The sequence below is a fragment of the Stomoxys calcitrans genome, chromosome 4 (genome assembly GCF_963082655.1).
Source record: "Stomoxys calcitrans chromosome 4, idStoCalc2.1, whole genome shotgun sequence".
NCBI lineage: Eukaryota > Metazoa > Arthropoda > Insecta > Diptera > Muscidae > Stomoxys > Stomoxys calcitrans.
The window spans coordinates 115,280,186-115,297,010 of record NC_081555.1 but is presented as its reverse complement, the minus strand read 5'-3'; the positions used below and the strand labels follow the sequence as shown (position 1 = coordinate 115,297,010).

General features: G+C 38.3%; 1 protein-coding gene across 1 annotated transcript in view; it reads left to right on the top strand.

Moving 5' to 3' along the window:
• Positions 1-4,430: 4,430 nt before the first annotated feature.
• Positions 4,431-16,825, top strand: part of LOC106081970 (basic-leucine zipper transcription factor A) — a 59,229-nt gene continuing 46,834 nt past the window's right edge. The window contains exon 1 of the mRNA XM_013244253.2: positions 4,431-4,720. Coding sequence (XP_013099707.1) covers positions 4,642-4,720 — 79 coding nt within the window. The 5' untranslated portion in view covers positions 4,431-4,641. The remainder of the gene's footprint in view (positions 4,721-16,825) is intronic.

Here is a 16,825-nt window from a genome sequence, read left to right as displayed (position 1 = left end):
GAGCTGAAACTTTGTACAAATTCCTTATTTGTACATTAGCAGTAAGTTCGAAGATGGGCTATATCAGACTACATCTTGATATAGCCCCCATGCAGACCGATCCGCCGATTAAGGGTCTTAGGCCCATAAAAGCCAAATTTATTATCCGACTTTGCTGAAATTTGGGACAGTCAGTTGCGTTAGGCCTTTCGACATTCTTCTTTAAATTGGCTCAAATCGGTCCAGATTTGGACATAACTGTCATATAGACCGATCTCTCGATGTAAGGTCTTAGGCCCATAAAAGAAGCATTTATTATCCGATTTTGCTGAAAATTGGGAAAGTGAGTTGTGTTAGGCCCTTCGACATTCTTTTTCAATTTGGCTCCGATCGGTCCAGATTTGGATATAGCTGCCATATAGACCGATCCGCCGATTTAGGGTCTTAGGCTCATAAAAGACACATTTATTATCCGATTTTGCTGAAATTTGTGAAAGTAAATTGTGTTAGGCCTCTCGACATTCTTCTACAATTTGCCCCCGATCGGTTCTGATTGGAATATAGCTGACATATAGACCGATCTCTCAATTTGAGGTCTTGTGCCCATAAAAGGCGCATTTATTGTCCGATTTTGCTGAAATTTTGACAGTGTGTTGTGTTAGGCCCTTAGACATCTTTCTTCACTTCGGCCTAGATCGGTCCGGATATAGCCGCCATATAGACCGATCTCTCGATTTAAGGTTTTGAGTTCATAAAAGGCGCATTTATTGTCCGATTTTGCCCAAATTTGGACAGTGAGTTGTGTTAGGGGCTTCGACAACCTTCTTCAATTTGGCTCGTCATTTTACTGGCATACCGCAGTGCCTTCTCTTGCATCTGATCCGTACCGGAATTGAAGATAAACCCAGACCCTGGTTCTGTTCGGTGTGCCAGAAGCGCCCCATCATCGGTCTGTGTCTGTGAGTTGTAACCGGTGCATTTCCGATCTTGCTCTGGCCTTACGTCGCTACGGGAGTATAGTCACACTGAATAGTCAGATGTTGTGCGAACAAAGACAGCAGATTGCAGATTGGTCTTCGTGATACACCATTCCGAGCAATAAAGACCCATTACGCCTGCGTCTGGCGCTAGTAACCTCAACATGAAATGTCTGGTACTGCCGAGATAGAGTTATACAACGTGCACATTATGCCGGTTGGTGTTTGTGTCCCAGTTAACGGCAAAGTTTACTGGCGACCAGCGGGGCGGGGCATAGCCTTGGCAGAGCAGATTGAAGGCTCCACGTTCTGCACGGTGAATGAGGATGCCCCCAGTAGGATTATAAGGAGGTACAGCAGCTCACCAGACATTTCCATTGCATTTTTATACCCTCCACCATAAGATGGGGGGTATACTAATTTCGTCATTCTGTTTGTAACTACTCGAAATATTCGTCTGAGACCCCATAAAGTATATATATTCTTGATCGTCGCGACATTCTATGTCGATCTAGCCATGTCCGTCCGTCTGTCCGTCCGTCCGTCCGTCTGTCTGTCTGTCGAAAGCACGCTAACTTCCGAAGGAGTAAAGCTAGCCGCTTGAAATTTTGCACAAATACTTCTTATTAGTGTAGGTCGGTTGGTATTGTAAATGGGCCATATCGGTCCATGTTTTGATATAGCTGCCATATAAACCGATCTTGGGTCTTGACTTCTTGAGCCTCTGTGCGCAATTCTTATCCGATTGGAATGAAATTTTGCACGACGTGTTTTGTTATGATATCCAAAAACTGTGCCAAATATGGTTCAAATCGGTCCATAACCTGATATAGCTGCCATATAAACCGATCTTGGGGCTTGACTTCTTGAGCCTCTAGAGTGCGCAGTTCTTATCCGATTGGAATGAAATTTTGCACGACGTGTTTTGTTATGATATCCAACAACTGTGCTAAGTATGGTTCAAATCGGTCCATAACCTGATATAGCTGCCATATAAACCGATCTTGGATCTTGATTTCTTGAGCCTCTAGAGTGCGCAATTCTTACCCGATTGGAATGAACTTTTGCACAACGTGTTTTGTTATGATATCCAATAAATGTGCCAAGTATGGTTCAAATCGGTCCATAACCTGATATTGCTGCCATATAAACCGATCTTGGGTCTTGACTTCTTGAGCCTCTAGAGTGCGCAATTATTATCCGATTGGAATGATATTTTGCACGATGTGTTTTGTTATGATATCCAATTACTGTGCCAAGTATGGTTCAAATCGGTCCATAACTTGATATAGCTGCCATATAAACCGATCTGGGATCTTGACTTCTTGAGCCTCTAGAGGTCGCAATTATTATCCCATTCGCCTGAAATTATGTACTGCGGATCCTCTCATGACCATCAACATACGTGTTTATTATGATCTGAATCGGTCTATAGCCCGATACAGCTCCCATATAAATCGATCTCTCTATTTTACTTCTTGAGCCCCCAAAGGGCGCAAATCTTATTCGAATTGGATGACATTTTACACAGGTCTCCAGCATATAATTTAATTGTGGTCCAAACCGGACCATATCTTGATATCGCTCTAATAGCAGAGCAAATATTTTCTTATATCCTTTTTTTTTTGCCTAAGAAGAGATGCCGGGAAAAGAACTCGACAAATGCGATCCATGGTGGAGGGTATATAAGATTCGGCCCGGCCGAACTTAGCACGCTTTTACTTGTTTGATCTCCCGAGTTACGTATCCTGCCAAGCCATTATTTTTTTGGGATCAGACCATCTCCATACTCACCATCGATTGACCACTCGATTTCAAAACCTCTGAGCGCCGAACGCTTATCTATCAGAAGAAGGCTGATTAGGCCGTCTTCAGAGAGTACAACAATCACCGCTTTAGTGAACTGATGTGCTAGTTGCTAAGAGGAAATTTCAAGACATCATTAACGCAGCAGTCACTCGCTGTATGAATACCCAGAGTCCGTCCTAATTTCCCGGCGCAGGTAGTTGTACTCGCAGACTAGAGTGGTGGGATTCATTGCTCGTACCCCAGTAATTCCAGAATCTGTGAACTGAATCTGAAAATAAAGAGGGCAGACAATGAATATAAGCGGAATATGTGGCTTGAACACTTGAAGCAATGTTACTTAGAAACCAGCTTAGAAAAGCTGTGGTCTACTGTTAAGTCAGTCTTGGACCTCAAACACACTTGGCGACGTTACTGTGACTGACCCGAGGAGATGCGCCAGGTTGTGGATTCAATTGCGGCTTCCAGGGGCTCAAGAAGTCAATTAGGGAGAAACATTTTGTTTGGAACAGATAAGCATAATAAAAAGGCATTAAAAATGTTTATGCAAAATTTAAATTTTGTTATAAAAAATTTCACTAAAATTTTGTTTTTACTAAGAATTTCATTACAATTTTGTCCTTAAGCAAAATCATTTTAAGGCAACCCTGGCCTCAGTAAAATGTTGTCTTTGTAGAATATTATAAATATGAAATTATCGTAATTTCGGCAGACGGACGGACATGACTAGATCAACTCAGAATGTCGAGACGTTCAATATATATATGCTTTATGGGGTCTTAGATCAATATTTCGAGGTGTTACAAGCGGAATGACTATATTATTGGGTTGCCCAAAAAGTAATTGCGGATTCTTCATATAGTCGGCGTTGACAAATTTTTTTACAGCTTGTGACTCTGTAATTGCTTTCTTTCTTCTGTCAGTTATCAGCTGTTACTTTTAGCTTGCTTTAGAAAAAAGTGTAAAAAAAGTATATTTGATTAAAGTTCATTCTAAGTTTTATTAAAAATGCATTTACTTTTTTTAAAAAATCCGCAATTACTTTTTGGGCAACCCAATAGTATACTCCCATCCTATTGTGTTTTGATTTTTGATGTTTTTACATCTTTAATCTAAATTTCGTAAGAAATTTGCATGTTTCAAAATAGGTTCCAACATTGTTTACAAAACTAATAATTTATTTTTTCTTTTTTTCCTTTCAGAAAATCAAACACCCACAACATTAAGGTAAGTTTAAAACTTTGTAGCATACTTTTTCAACACACTGTTATTGTAGCGGCAAAAACCCCAAAGTTGATTCAACCCATTGAGTAGTTATTGACATTGTTCTCTTCTTTACCTGAATGGAAAGGGAATATGAATTATTGACAGTTTCTTTTCAATCATCTTCCATGATGTGTTGTGTTTTTGCAGTTTCATTATGACATTTGCAATGGCAATAAATTGTTGTTTTTACTTTTGTTATGTTGTGTTGTACTGTTGTTTATTTATATTCCTATTCCTATATATTTTAATAAAAACATAAACATTTGCAGCAGTTGTCAAAAAAAAAACCAAAATTCAAGTGCAATCGTATTCTGACAAAACTTATCACATTAAGTTTCATATTTTGTAAATAAACTGACAACGGTTATCATTTTGGACCATTTTGTCTGCTAAACAAAATTCACCGAAATTTACAGCAGACTCTTCTTCTCCTATGAAGAACATATTGGCTGGTTGTGTTGAAGAAATAGAATATCTTTTAAGAATTCGCCCCAAAATCTGTTTCTCGATTTGCTTTTGACAAACGGGTTTGTTGTACTTCTATCAACAAAATTGAATTCAAAGAACAACATTTGACAAAACGACGATCTTTTCCCATTCTCAATGGCCGCTCATGAAAGAACCCAGTCATTGCCTTTACACTCGCCCTCAAGGGTTACCGGCATATGGATCGAGAGAAAATTTTCCAAAGAGTAAGTAAAGCGAAAGGAAACTTTTTCATAGTCAATATATCATCTGGCATGCTGGTGTTCATAGCCCACAAACTAAAGTGGCCTGGTGACACATCGTAGTCACAAGCAAACAACTTTAATTCTAATTGTCGTATTTTCCGCGAAACGTTATTGTGTTAAAAATTTTGTGATATTTAGTTGAATTTTTATGTCATATTGAAAAATTCTTATTGAATAATTTTAAAAATTCCAAAAGGTTGGAGGAAAAATCTCATCACAAGCTTAATCACAAGGGCGTTCTAAATAATGCATTTTGCAGTATAATCAATAACCTAATTTATTAGACCCTCCACCATAGGATGCGATATATTGGGTTGCCCAAAAAGTAATTGCGGATTTTTTAAAAGAAAGTAAATGCATTTTTGATAAAACTTAGAATGAACTTTAATCAAATATACTTTTTTACACTTTTTTTCTAAAGCAAGCTAAAAGTAACAGCTGATAACTGACAGAAGAAAGAATGCAATTACAGAGTCACAAGCTGTGAAAAAAATTGTCAACGCCGACTATATGAAAAATCCGCAATTACTTTTTGGGCAACCCAATTCTAATTTCATCATTTCGTTGGTAACTACTAAATACTAAATTTCCCATGAACATACCATAAAGAAACAGGGGATTCTTCTCTGTCCGATTAAAGTTTAAGCTCAATGATAAGGGACCTCCTTTTTTATGCCGAGTCCGAAAGGCATGCCGCTTAGCGATACCACTTGGTAGAGAAGATTTAACATGGCAGGATACCTCACAAATATTGCCAGCGTTAGTAAAGGGAACATCACGTCTGAAAATTTTTCTGAGGTGGTCGGACATACTAACCTCTGCGCCACGGTGGCTTCCGTTTGTAACACCTTGATATATTCTTCTAATACCCCATTAGGTATATATATTCTTGATCGTCATGCCATTTTATGCTGATCTATGTGCGTCCATCCGGAGGCCACCGTGGCGCAGAGGATAGCATGTCCGCCTATGATGCCAAATGCCTGGGTTCAAATCCCGACATGAACATGAAGAAAAATTTTCTGCGATGCTGGCTACATTTGTAAAGTATCCGGCTATGTTAAAACTTCTCTACCAAGTGGTGTCGCTATGCGGCAAGCCGTTCGGACTCGGCACAGAAAACGAGGCCCCTTGTCATTGAGTTTAAACTTTAACCGGATTGCACTGGAATGTTCATGGGAAATTTATCAGTATGTCCGTCCGTCTGTCGAAAGCACTCAAACTTACGAAGGAGTATAGATAGACACCTTCAATTTTGCAAAAATACTTTCAATTAATGTAGGTTGGTTGGGATTGTAAATGGGCTAAATCGGTCCACGTTTAGATAAAGCTCCCATATAAACCGAACTACAGATACAGATACTTGTTGAGCTTCTAGAGAGCACAATTCTTAACTGATTGTGCTGAAATTTTGCACGATGACTTTTACTATGACCTCCAACAGATGTACCAAGTATGGTCTAAGTCAGAACTAAACCTTATATAATAGATCCTATATACCCAGATCTCCCGAAGATGCTTTTTAAGCCTCTAGAGGGTTTGTGGGGTTAGTATACCCCCCATAGGATGGGTGGTATACTAATTTCGTCATTCTGTTTGTAACTACTCGAAATATTCGTCTGAGACCCCATAAAGTATATATATTCTTGATCGTCGCGACATTTTATGTCGATCTAGCCATGTCCGTCCGTCCGTCCGTCCGTCTGTCTGTCGAAAGCACGCTAACTTCCGAAGGAGTAAAGCTAGCCGCTTGAAATTTTGCACCAATACTTCTTATTAGTGTAGGTCGGTTGGTATTGTAAATGGGCCATATCGGTCCATGTTTTGATATAGCTGCCATATAAACCGATCTTGGGTCTTGACTTCTTGAGCCTCTAGAGTGCGCAATTCTTATCCGATTTGAATGAAATTTTGCTCGACGTGTTTTGTTTTGATATCCAACAATTGTGCCTAGTATGGTTTTAATCGGTCCATAACCTAATATAGCTGCCATATAAACCGATCTTGGGTCTTGACTTCTTGAGCCTCTAGAGATCGCAATTATTATCCGATTTGACTGAAATTTTGTACGTAGTATTTTGTTGTGATATCCAATAACTGCGCCAAGTATGGTTCAAATCGGTCCATAACCTGATATAGCTGCCATATTAACCGATCTTGGGTCTTGACTTCTTGAGCCTCTAGAGTGCGCAATTCTTATCCAATTTGAATGAAATTTTGCACGACGTGTTTTGTTTTGATATCCAACAATTGTGCCTAGTATGGTTTTAATCGGTCAATAACCTGATATAGCTGTCATATAAACCGATCTTGGGTCTTGATTTCTTGAGCCTCTAGAGGGCGCAATTCTTATCCGATTTCACTGAAATTGTGTACATAGTATTTTGTTGTGATATCCAATAACTGCGCCAAGTATGGTTCAAATCGGTCCATTACCTGATATAGCTGCCATATTAACCGATCTTGAATCTTGACTTCTTGAGCCTCTAGAGTGCGCAATTCTTATCCGATTGGAATGAAATTTTGCACGACGAATTCTCTCATGACCATCAACATCCTTGTTTATTATGGTCTGAATCGATCTATAGCCCGATACAGCTCCCATATAAATCGATCTCTCTATTTTACTTCTTGAGCCCCCAAAGGGCGCAATTATAATACGAATTGACTGACACTGGTCTCCAACATATAATTTAATTGTGCTCCAAACCGGACCATATATATCCTTTTTTGCCTAAGAAGAGATGCCGGGAAGAACTCGAACTTAGCACGCTTTTACTTGTTTTTCTTGTTTTTTTTTCGGAAAATAATAAATAATGACAGCAAGCGAATATGTACTTATTTTTGGAAAAAGGGGTAAAATTTATTTTGTACCTCTTTTTTATTCAAGATAGTTCATGTTAGTTCTCGAAATGTATATGAAAACAAGTAAAATGGCATAAAGATACCCTCCACCTCGGGTATATATGTTCCATGAAAAATGCCTAATTTTTGCACCCATAGTAGCATTATCGAAAGATGGTCCGATGTGGACCAAGTTCGGCATGGAAATTGGGCGGCCTAATAAAAACAAGTCACTGTTCACAACACACAACTCACTTTCCCAAATTTCGGCGACATCGGACAATAAATGCGCCTTTAATGGGCCCAAAACCTTGAATCGAGAGATCAGTCTATATGACAGCTATATCCAAATCAGGACCGATTTAAGCCAAATTTCAAAAGGATGTCGAAGATCCAAACACAACTCGCTGTCCAAAATTTCGGCGAAATCGGACAATAAATGCGCCTTTTATTAGCCAATAATCTTAAATCGAGGGATCGGTCTATATGGCAGCTATATCTAAATCTAGACCGATCTGAGCCAAATTGAAGAAGGATATCGAATGGCCTAACACAACTCACTGTTCCAAATGTCATTACGACGATTGGCATAAATATCTTCTTAGACAGCCAGCCAGCCATTAAATTCCTGGAAAACGTATTTCTGAAAACAAAAACCGTCGCAGATCTCTCAACGAGATGGCTGAATAGTTCAAAATTCACCTGTTCTGGGTGCCGGGCCACAGAGATATCCCAGGGAATTATAAAGCGAATGAGCTTGCGAGACTAGGAACTACCCTACATATTCCAGGGACACTGGAATCTTGAGGTATGCCTCTAGCGACATATAAGCTAAGTTTTCAGGACCAGGCCCGAAGGACAACGAATGATAGATGGTCACAAAGAGGGGGCTGTGAGCATTCCAAAAATATGTGACCTAATCTAGACTTGAAGAGGTCTACTGGTTTGCTGTCATTGGCTAGAACTGATGTCTCAGTCATTGTGTCCGTCATGACAGTTCACTTTCTAATCGGAAAACATGCTGACAGACTGAAGGTTGCCAGCAACGACTTTTGCAGAAGCTGTGAATACATCGATGAAGAAGAAGAGACTATAGAAAACCTTGTGTGTGTGTATCCCGCACTAGCAGTTAGAAGGAGTTCCACTTTAGGTTCTCATATCTTTGAGAACCTGTCTGCTTTAGTGGGTGTAAACATTCGCAAGGTATTGGGCATTTTAAAGCGATCTGCATGGTTCAATGGTAGGAACTAGAAGGTATCTTCCTTCTTCTGTTCCTGTGGTATCACAATGGACGAAAACGTCTAAGTGAGTCTGCTGGCAGACTGCCACTTAAACCTAACCTAACATATATCCAAACCTGAACTGATATTGTCCATTTATATTCCACAACATCCTACATAAATAGGAAGTATCTGTTCAAGGTGTCAAGCGGATATCATTACTCGTTCGACTGCTATAGTGATTTCGACAGACGGACATGGTTGGATCGACTTAGAATGTCAAAACGGTCAATAATATATAAGGGCCGATCGATCTTTTTTTATATGGTATAGCTAAAACTTAATCTACATGAAATTCTAAGAAGTTTCTCCGAAGAAATCATGTTTCTAAAATAAAAACCTTATCCACGCCTCCCGACTAAAAAAAAAAATTCCTGTATGATCAAGGTACATGACGCATTTGTTGTTCGATTATCGCAAAATTTTGCGCAAGTCAAAGGACGAATGCTATTAATTTGGTTCAGATTTAGATATAGCTCCCATATATATCTTTCATTCGATATGGCCTTTTAAGGCTGCAGTAACCACAGGGGTTTTCCGATCTTTACAAAATTTGTCACAAGACTTTCTATTTAATGATCCAGCATGTGTGGATAGTTTTATCAAAATCGTTTCAGTTTTAGATATAGCTCCCATTTATATCATTCAACCGAAATGAAATTTTTAGGCTCTAGTAGCCATAATTTTGGTCCGATCTTTACAAAATTTTGCACTTTGCATTTCGAGATTATACTGTATGTCATTACATGGCAGAGTACCTCACAAATGCTACCAGTATTAGGAGGAAACAAGTAAGAGCTTGCTAAGTTCGGCCGCGCCGAATCTTATATACTCTCCACCATGGATCGCATTTGTCGAGTTCTATGCGCGGTATCTCTTTTTAGGCAAACAAAGAATATTGAATAATAACTGTTATGCTATTTGAGCTTTATCAAGTTATAGTCCGATTCGAACCATAAATTAATGCTGAACATTGTAGACGTCATTGTGTAATATTTCAGTTCATTCGGATAAGAATTGCGCCTTGTAGGGGCTCAAGAAGCAAAATTGGGAGATAGGTTTATATGGGAGATGTATCAAGCTATAGATCGATTCAGACCATATTATACACGTATGTTGAAGGTCATGAGAGAAGCCGTTGTACAAAATTTCTTCTTCTTCGGATGAGAATTGCGCCATCTAGAGGCACAAGAAGTCAAGATCCCAGATCGGTTTATATGGCAGCTATATCAGGTTATAGACCGATTTGTGCCATACTTAGCACAGTTATTGGAAGTCATAACAAAACACCTCGTGCAAAATTTCAGCCCAATTGGATGAGAAATGCGCCCTCTAGAGGCTCAAGAATTCAAGATCCCAGATCGGTTTATATGGCAGCTATGCCAGGTTTTAGACCGATTTGTGCCATACTTAGCACAGTTATTGGAAGTCATAACAAAACACCTCGTGCAAAATTTCAGCCCAATCGGATGAGAATTGCGCGCTCTATAGGATCAAGAAGTCAAGATCCCACATCGGTTTATAAGGCAGCTATACCAGATTATGAACCGATTTGAATCATACTTAACGCAGTTATTGGAAGCGATACCAAAACCCCCATGTGCGAAATTTCAGTCAAATCGGACATGAATTGCGCACTCTAGAGGCTCAAGAAGTCAAGACCCAAGATCGGTTTATATGGCAGCTATATCAAAACATGGACCGATTTGGCCCATTTACAATCCCAACCGACCTACACTAATAAAAAGCATTTGTGCTAAATTTCAAGCGGCTAGCTTTACTCCTTCGAAAGTTAGCGTGCTTTCGACGGACAGACGGACGGACGAACAGAAGGACGGACATGGCTAGATCGACTTAAAATGACATGACGATCAAGAATATATAGACCTCAAGGGGTCTCAGACGCATATTTCGAAGTGATACAAACAGAATGGCAAAATTATTGGGTTGCCCAAAAAGTAATTGCGGATTTTTTAAAAGAAAGTAAATGCATTTTTAATAAAGCTTAGAATGAACTTTAATCAAATATACTTTTTTTACACTTTTTTTCGAAAGCAAGCTAAAAGTAACAGCTGATAACTGACAGAAGAAAGAATGCAATTACAGAGTCACAAGCTGTGAAAAAATTTGTCAAAGCCGACTATATGAAAAATCCGCAATTACTTTTTGGGCAACCAATAGTATACCCCCATCCTATGGTGGAGGGTATAAAAACCACCGCTGAGAATTTTTCTGATGTTCTCGCCAAGATTCGGACCCAGGTGTTAGCGCCATATGCGGATATGCTGACCTCTAAACCACCTTGGCCTCTTGCCACTTTTATAATTTTTAAATATATACTTATGAAAACTGCGATTTACTAAAATCTCTATACTTCCAGCTTTGAAAGTGACAAAACGTTTTTTTTTATTAGTTGACGTCACAACACTTAACACCTTCCCAAACTCTGATCTGAACATCATTTTGACTCTTAGTCATTGAGTCAATAGATATGCATTGGGAATTGCCTTAATGTCTACGGATATCAATTTAGAGAGAAATGATTTAAATCCGCCAAAAAATGATCTAACGCATGTTTTGTTGTTAAATGGCGTGTAAAGCTGTGCAAAAAATGTGCTAAAAGCCAAGCTAACATTCATTAACCACATTGATGTGTTAATTCCCGTGATAAGCACACAGGGCAATGATGAGAAAATAATTTTGTAAAAAAAAGAGGTGGCCAATTTATAAAGTTTTCTACTTAATTTTTGATGAAAATTTGTGTGGCTTTCGTAGAAAACTTTTAGGAAATTCAGGTTCATAAAGAAAACTTTGCTAAAATCTCATCAAATGATAAGCACACAGGGCAATGATGAGAAAATAATTTTGTAAAAAAAGAGGTGGCCAATTTATAAAGTTTTCTACTTAATTTTTGATGAAAATTTGTGTGGCTTTCGTAGAAAACTTTTAGGAAATTCAGGGTTATAAAGAAAATTTTGCTAAAATCTCATCAAATTTTGAGAACAAAAAAAAAATTTTTTTTTTGTCAAAAAGAAAATTTCAAAAAACTTTGTCAAAATTTCATTTAAATGAAGAAATTTCAATAAGATTATAATCATTTTTTGTTTATTTTCCATGATCTTTCTATATGATGATTAATGTTTAAAGCTAAACAAAATTTCTAGTTTAAACTAATTGTTACTATGACGTTGTTAAGTAGAGAAAAAAATTCCCTTCCATTTGTTTCAGAGTAAATGGTTTGTTTGTTTTTATTTCCCAATAATAACATTATTTTTCTCTATTTGTTTCGTTTAATTAATAATCCATAGTTGTGTTAAGCCACTGTCAGACACGTTGTCGTCGGTGATTCAGTTATAATTAATGCAGCACGAGATGCAATCAATAAAACGAATTATATCATTAATGGTTATAAAGATATGTAATCATTGGCTGAAATGCAAAATGGAATAACAGCAATATTTGGATCAAGAACTAGTTCCAAATGTCGTTTCTGTTTCTTGACTTAGCATTGGGACGGGCCAAAATCGGGCATAGCCGACCTTTTTATTTTGATAGTCGTAAAAGAAAGGGTATTACAAAATTTGCAGAAAATCGCTTGCAAAGGCTCAATAGGTAAAAATTGACCGGGTACACGGAAAAAATAATTCGTTTGGCATAAAGGAAATGTTCGCCAAGTCAAAACAAAAAGTTTAACAAGTAAGAGTGTGCTAAGTTCGGCCGGGCCGAATCTTATATACCCTCCACCATGGCTCGCATTTGTCGAGTTCTATGCTCTTTTTAGGCCAAAAAATAATATTGAATAAGCACTGTTATGCAATTGGAGCTATTGAATTGCCCAAAAAGTAATTGCGGATTTTTCATATGGTCGGCGTGGACAAATTTTTTCACAGCTTGTGACCCTGTAATTGCTTTCTTTCTTCTGTCAGTTATGTTACTTTTAGATTGCTTTTGAAAAAAAGTGTAAAAAAGTATATTTGATTAAAGTTCATTCTAAGTTTTACTAAAAATGCATTTACTTTCTTTTAAAAAATCCGCAATTACTTTTTGGGCAACCCAATATATCAAGTTATAGTCCGATTCGGACCGTAAATGAATGCTGACATTGTAGAAGTCATTGTGTAATATTTCAGTTCATTTGGATAAGAATTGCTAAATCGGATGAGAATTGCGCCCTCTAGAGGCTCAATAAGTCAAGACCCATGATCGGTACACATGGCAGTTATATCAGTTTATGTACTAATTTGCGCCATACTTAGCACAGTTATTGTAAGTCATAACAGAACACCTCATGCAAAATTTCAGCCAAATCGGATAAGAATAGCGCCCTCTAGAGGTTCAAGAAGTCAAGACCCAAGATCGGTTTATATGGCAGCCATATGAAAACATGGACCGATTTGGCCCATTTACAATTCCAACCGACCTACACTAATAAAAAATATTTGTGCATAATTTCAATTTTATTCATGAACATTCCATTAAAGAATATGGGCAAATTTCTCACATATCAATGAGTGCTGTCTGATTCAAGTTTAAGCATAAAGATAAAGGACCTCCTTTCAATATTGAGTTGCCCAAAAAGTAATTGCGGATTTTTCATATAGTCGGCGTTGAAAATTTTTTTCACAGCTTGTGACTCTGTAATTGCATTCTTTCTTCTGTCAGTTATCAGCTGTTACTTTTAGCTTGCTATAGAAAAAAAAGTGTAAAAAAAGTATATTTAATTAAAATTCATTCTAAGTTTTATTAAAAATGCATTTACTTTCTTTTAAAAAATCCGCAATTACTTTTTGGGCAACCCAATAGTTTATAGTCGAGTCCGAACGGCTTGCAGCAGGGCAACACCTCTTTGTGGGGGGGTAGTTTTTCGAGAACAGAACAGTTTTCCGGGCAGACGGACGGACAGACAGAGAGACAGACGGACATAGCTAAATCGAATCAGAAAGTGATTCTGAGTCGATCGAAATACTTATCAATGGGTCTATCTCTCTTCGTTTTGGATGTTACAAACTAATTCACTAACTTATAATACCCTGTACCACAGTAGTGGTGTAGGGTATAAAAAATTGTAGCGCTCTTATTGAAAATCCCGGTTCTATAGCTGCCATAACACCAGACATGAATTTGACTGTGGATTTGGGGTTGGTGAGAGACTGAATACATTGCCTCCAGGTTTACTCCGTTGGATGAGAGGCCAGTCACAATCCGCATTAAATGCATCAACATCGGCTTTATTTTTTCCCATGCTCCGACGGAAGACAACGACAAGCAGGACAACGATATTAATACGACTAAGAATTGCTCCATATAGGGACTCAAGAAGTAAAATCGGAAGATCGATTTTTATGGGAGCTATATCAGGTTATGGATCGACGCAGACCATACTTGACGGGTTTGTTAAAGCGTGTAGGAGAAGTCGCGATCTGTAGGGACTCAGGAAGTATTGGTTGCCCAAAAAGTAATTGCGGATTTTTCATATAGTCGGCGCTGACAAATTTTTTCACAGCTTGTGACTCTGTAATTGCATTCTTTCTTCTGTCAGTTATCAGCTGCTACTTTTAGCTTGCTTTAGAAAAAAAAGTCTAAAAAAAGTATATTTGATTAAAGTTCATTCTAAGTTTTATTAAAAATGCATTTACTTTCTTTTAAAAAATCCGCAATTACTTTTTGGGCAACCCAATATAATCGGAAGATCGGTTTATATGGGACCCATATCAGGTTTTAGACCGATTCAGGGCATACTTGGCACAGATAATGAAAAGGAGAAGTTGTCGTATTTCAGCCAAATTAGAGAGTAACTGCGTCCTCTAAAGGCTCAAGAAGTATAATCGGAAGATCGGTTTATATGGGAGCAGGTTATAAATTAATTCAGACCTTACTTGGCGCGTTAGTTGAAGGGTGTAGGAGAAGTCGTTTTGCAAAATTTCAGCCAAATCAGACAAGAACTGTGACCTCGAGGGGATCAAGAAGTGCAATCGGAAGAGAGAGAGACAGACAGACGGATAGGCGGACGGACGGACATGGCTAAATCGCCTAAAAATTTCATGACGATGAAGAATACATTTACTTTATGTTATCTGAGACCAATATTTCGATGCGTTAAAAACGGAAAGACGAAATTAGTATACCCCCATTCCATGGTGTACGGTAAAAATAAAAATTCACCAAGCCACATGATTGTCCCCAGTCCACGAAATAAGGAACCAAATTGGCAAACACAACTGGTTGCCCAAAAAGTAATTGCGGATTTTTCATATAGTCGGTGTTAACAAATTTTTTTTCACAGCTTGTGACTCTGCAATTGCATTCTTTCTTCTGTCAGTTATCAGCTGTTACTTTTAGCTTGCTTTAGAAAAAAAGTGTAAAAAAAGTATATTTGATTAAAGTTCATTCTAAGTTTTATTAAAAATGCATTTACTTTCTTTTAAAAAATCCGCAATTACTTTTTGGGCAACCCAATATATGGTAAGGACATGCTCCAGTCGACTGACCCAACTATTTAATGAAAGCACTCCTTTCCCCGATATAACGGCGCTGTGGCAAACCATTGCCTACTCCATTGAAAATGCCGCGAAATCCGTACTTGGGTACCAGAAGCCTCTGCAAAAAAAAACATGCTAAGACCAAAAGTGTCAAAAAGCTACTGAAGCCACAAATTTGGCTAACAGAGCAAACCTGCAATCATTAGCAACGCCCCAGATGGAGTGGTATTGGGAGAAAAGGGCAAAGGAGCAACAACTATTCCGCAGAAAGAAAAAGGAGATGGAAAGACGTGAGTGTGAGTGAATTGAGATGTATAGGGGAGTCCGGATAGTCGGGAAATTTGACCAAAGAATTAAACATCGAACCGATGGCTTTGGTATAGGCACATCCTCCTGCAGATAAGGAAATCTGGTAACTGATACAGATGGTGTGCTTGGGATATGAAAAGAACATTTTACCCAGTTGCTAGTGTCCAATATGGCGACGAAGAGGATACCGCAGATCCAATCCTTAATTATGGTATATCATGTTTACCCCTTAGTTCAAAAGAAAGGTATTTGAAGTCAAGTCTGAGATATCCCAAAATATTCCCGCTAAATTAATAGGGCTCTGCAGGATGATCCTTGCTAAAAAAAAACTCCCCTCAGAATAGGAGAGAATCTTTCCAAACCACTCAATACCAAACGGGCTTTCAGGCAAGGGGACATCTTATCGTGTGATCGATATCTTTAATATCCTGCTGGAGTAGATGTATAACATGCAGATGTCAATAAGTAAGGCACACTTTTCACAAGAGAACATACGCTACTCGTGTACACCGACGACCTCGTTATTATGGGTCCGTCGCCAGAAGAAGCAATTTCAGCCTTTGAAGGTATCGAAAGAGAATCAACGAAAGTGAGTCTGGCAGTACATGGAGATAAGATATCCCAAAATACAACGCTTGCATTGACTAGGTTATGTCAGAATGGATGAAGAAGCTCTAGCAAAGACGCCTTTTGAAGGCGACAATAATAGAATACACAAAAGGGGAAGACCAAAACTCTGATTGAATGACCAAGTGGAGAGCGACATCTCGAAACTGGATGTCAGAGATTGGAGAATAAGCGTAGAACATCGTGGCGCTTCGACATGCGGCTAGAGGAATACATTTTCGGTAGTGGCCAATTAAAGAAAGAAGGAACTCTATTCCATAAAACTTTTTGTTTGACTCGCATATTGGGTGTTGGGGCTTTTCCCCGAGTTTGTTTTTGCCCCAATTTTTTTTCCAGTTTTTTCCTTTTGGGTTCACCCCCTACTTCGAACTTCTAGAGTGTTTAAAAAATGGGTTAATAGTGAAGAATAAAGATCGTATGATTTGTTATTGTTACCAATCTACATAAAAAAGAAGAATTTGTACCTAATTTAGAAATAGGCTAAACTCAATACAAATTATGCTATATCTTGCTTAAAGGTTTATATT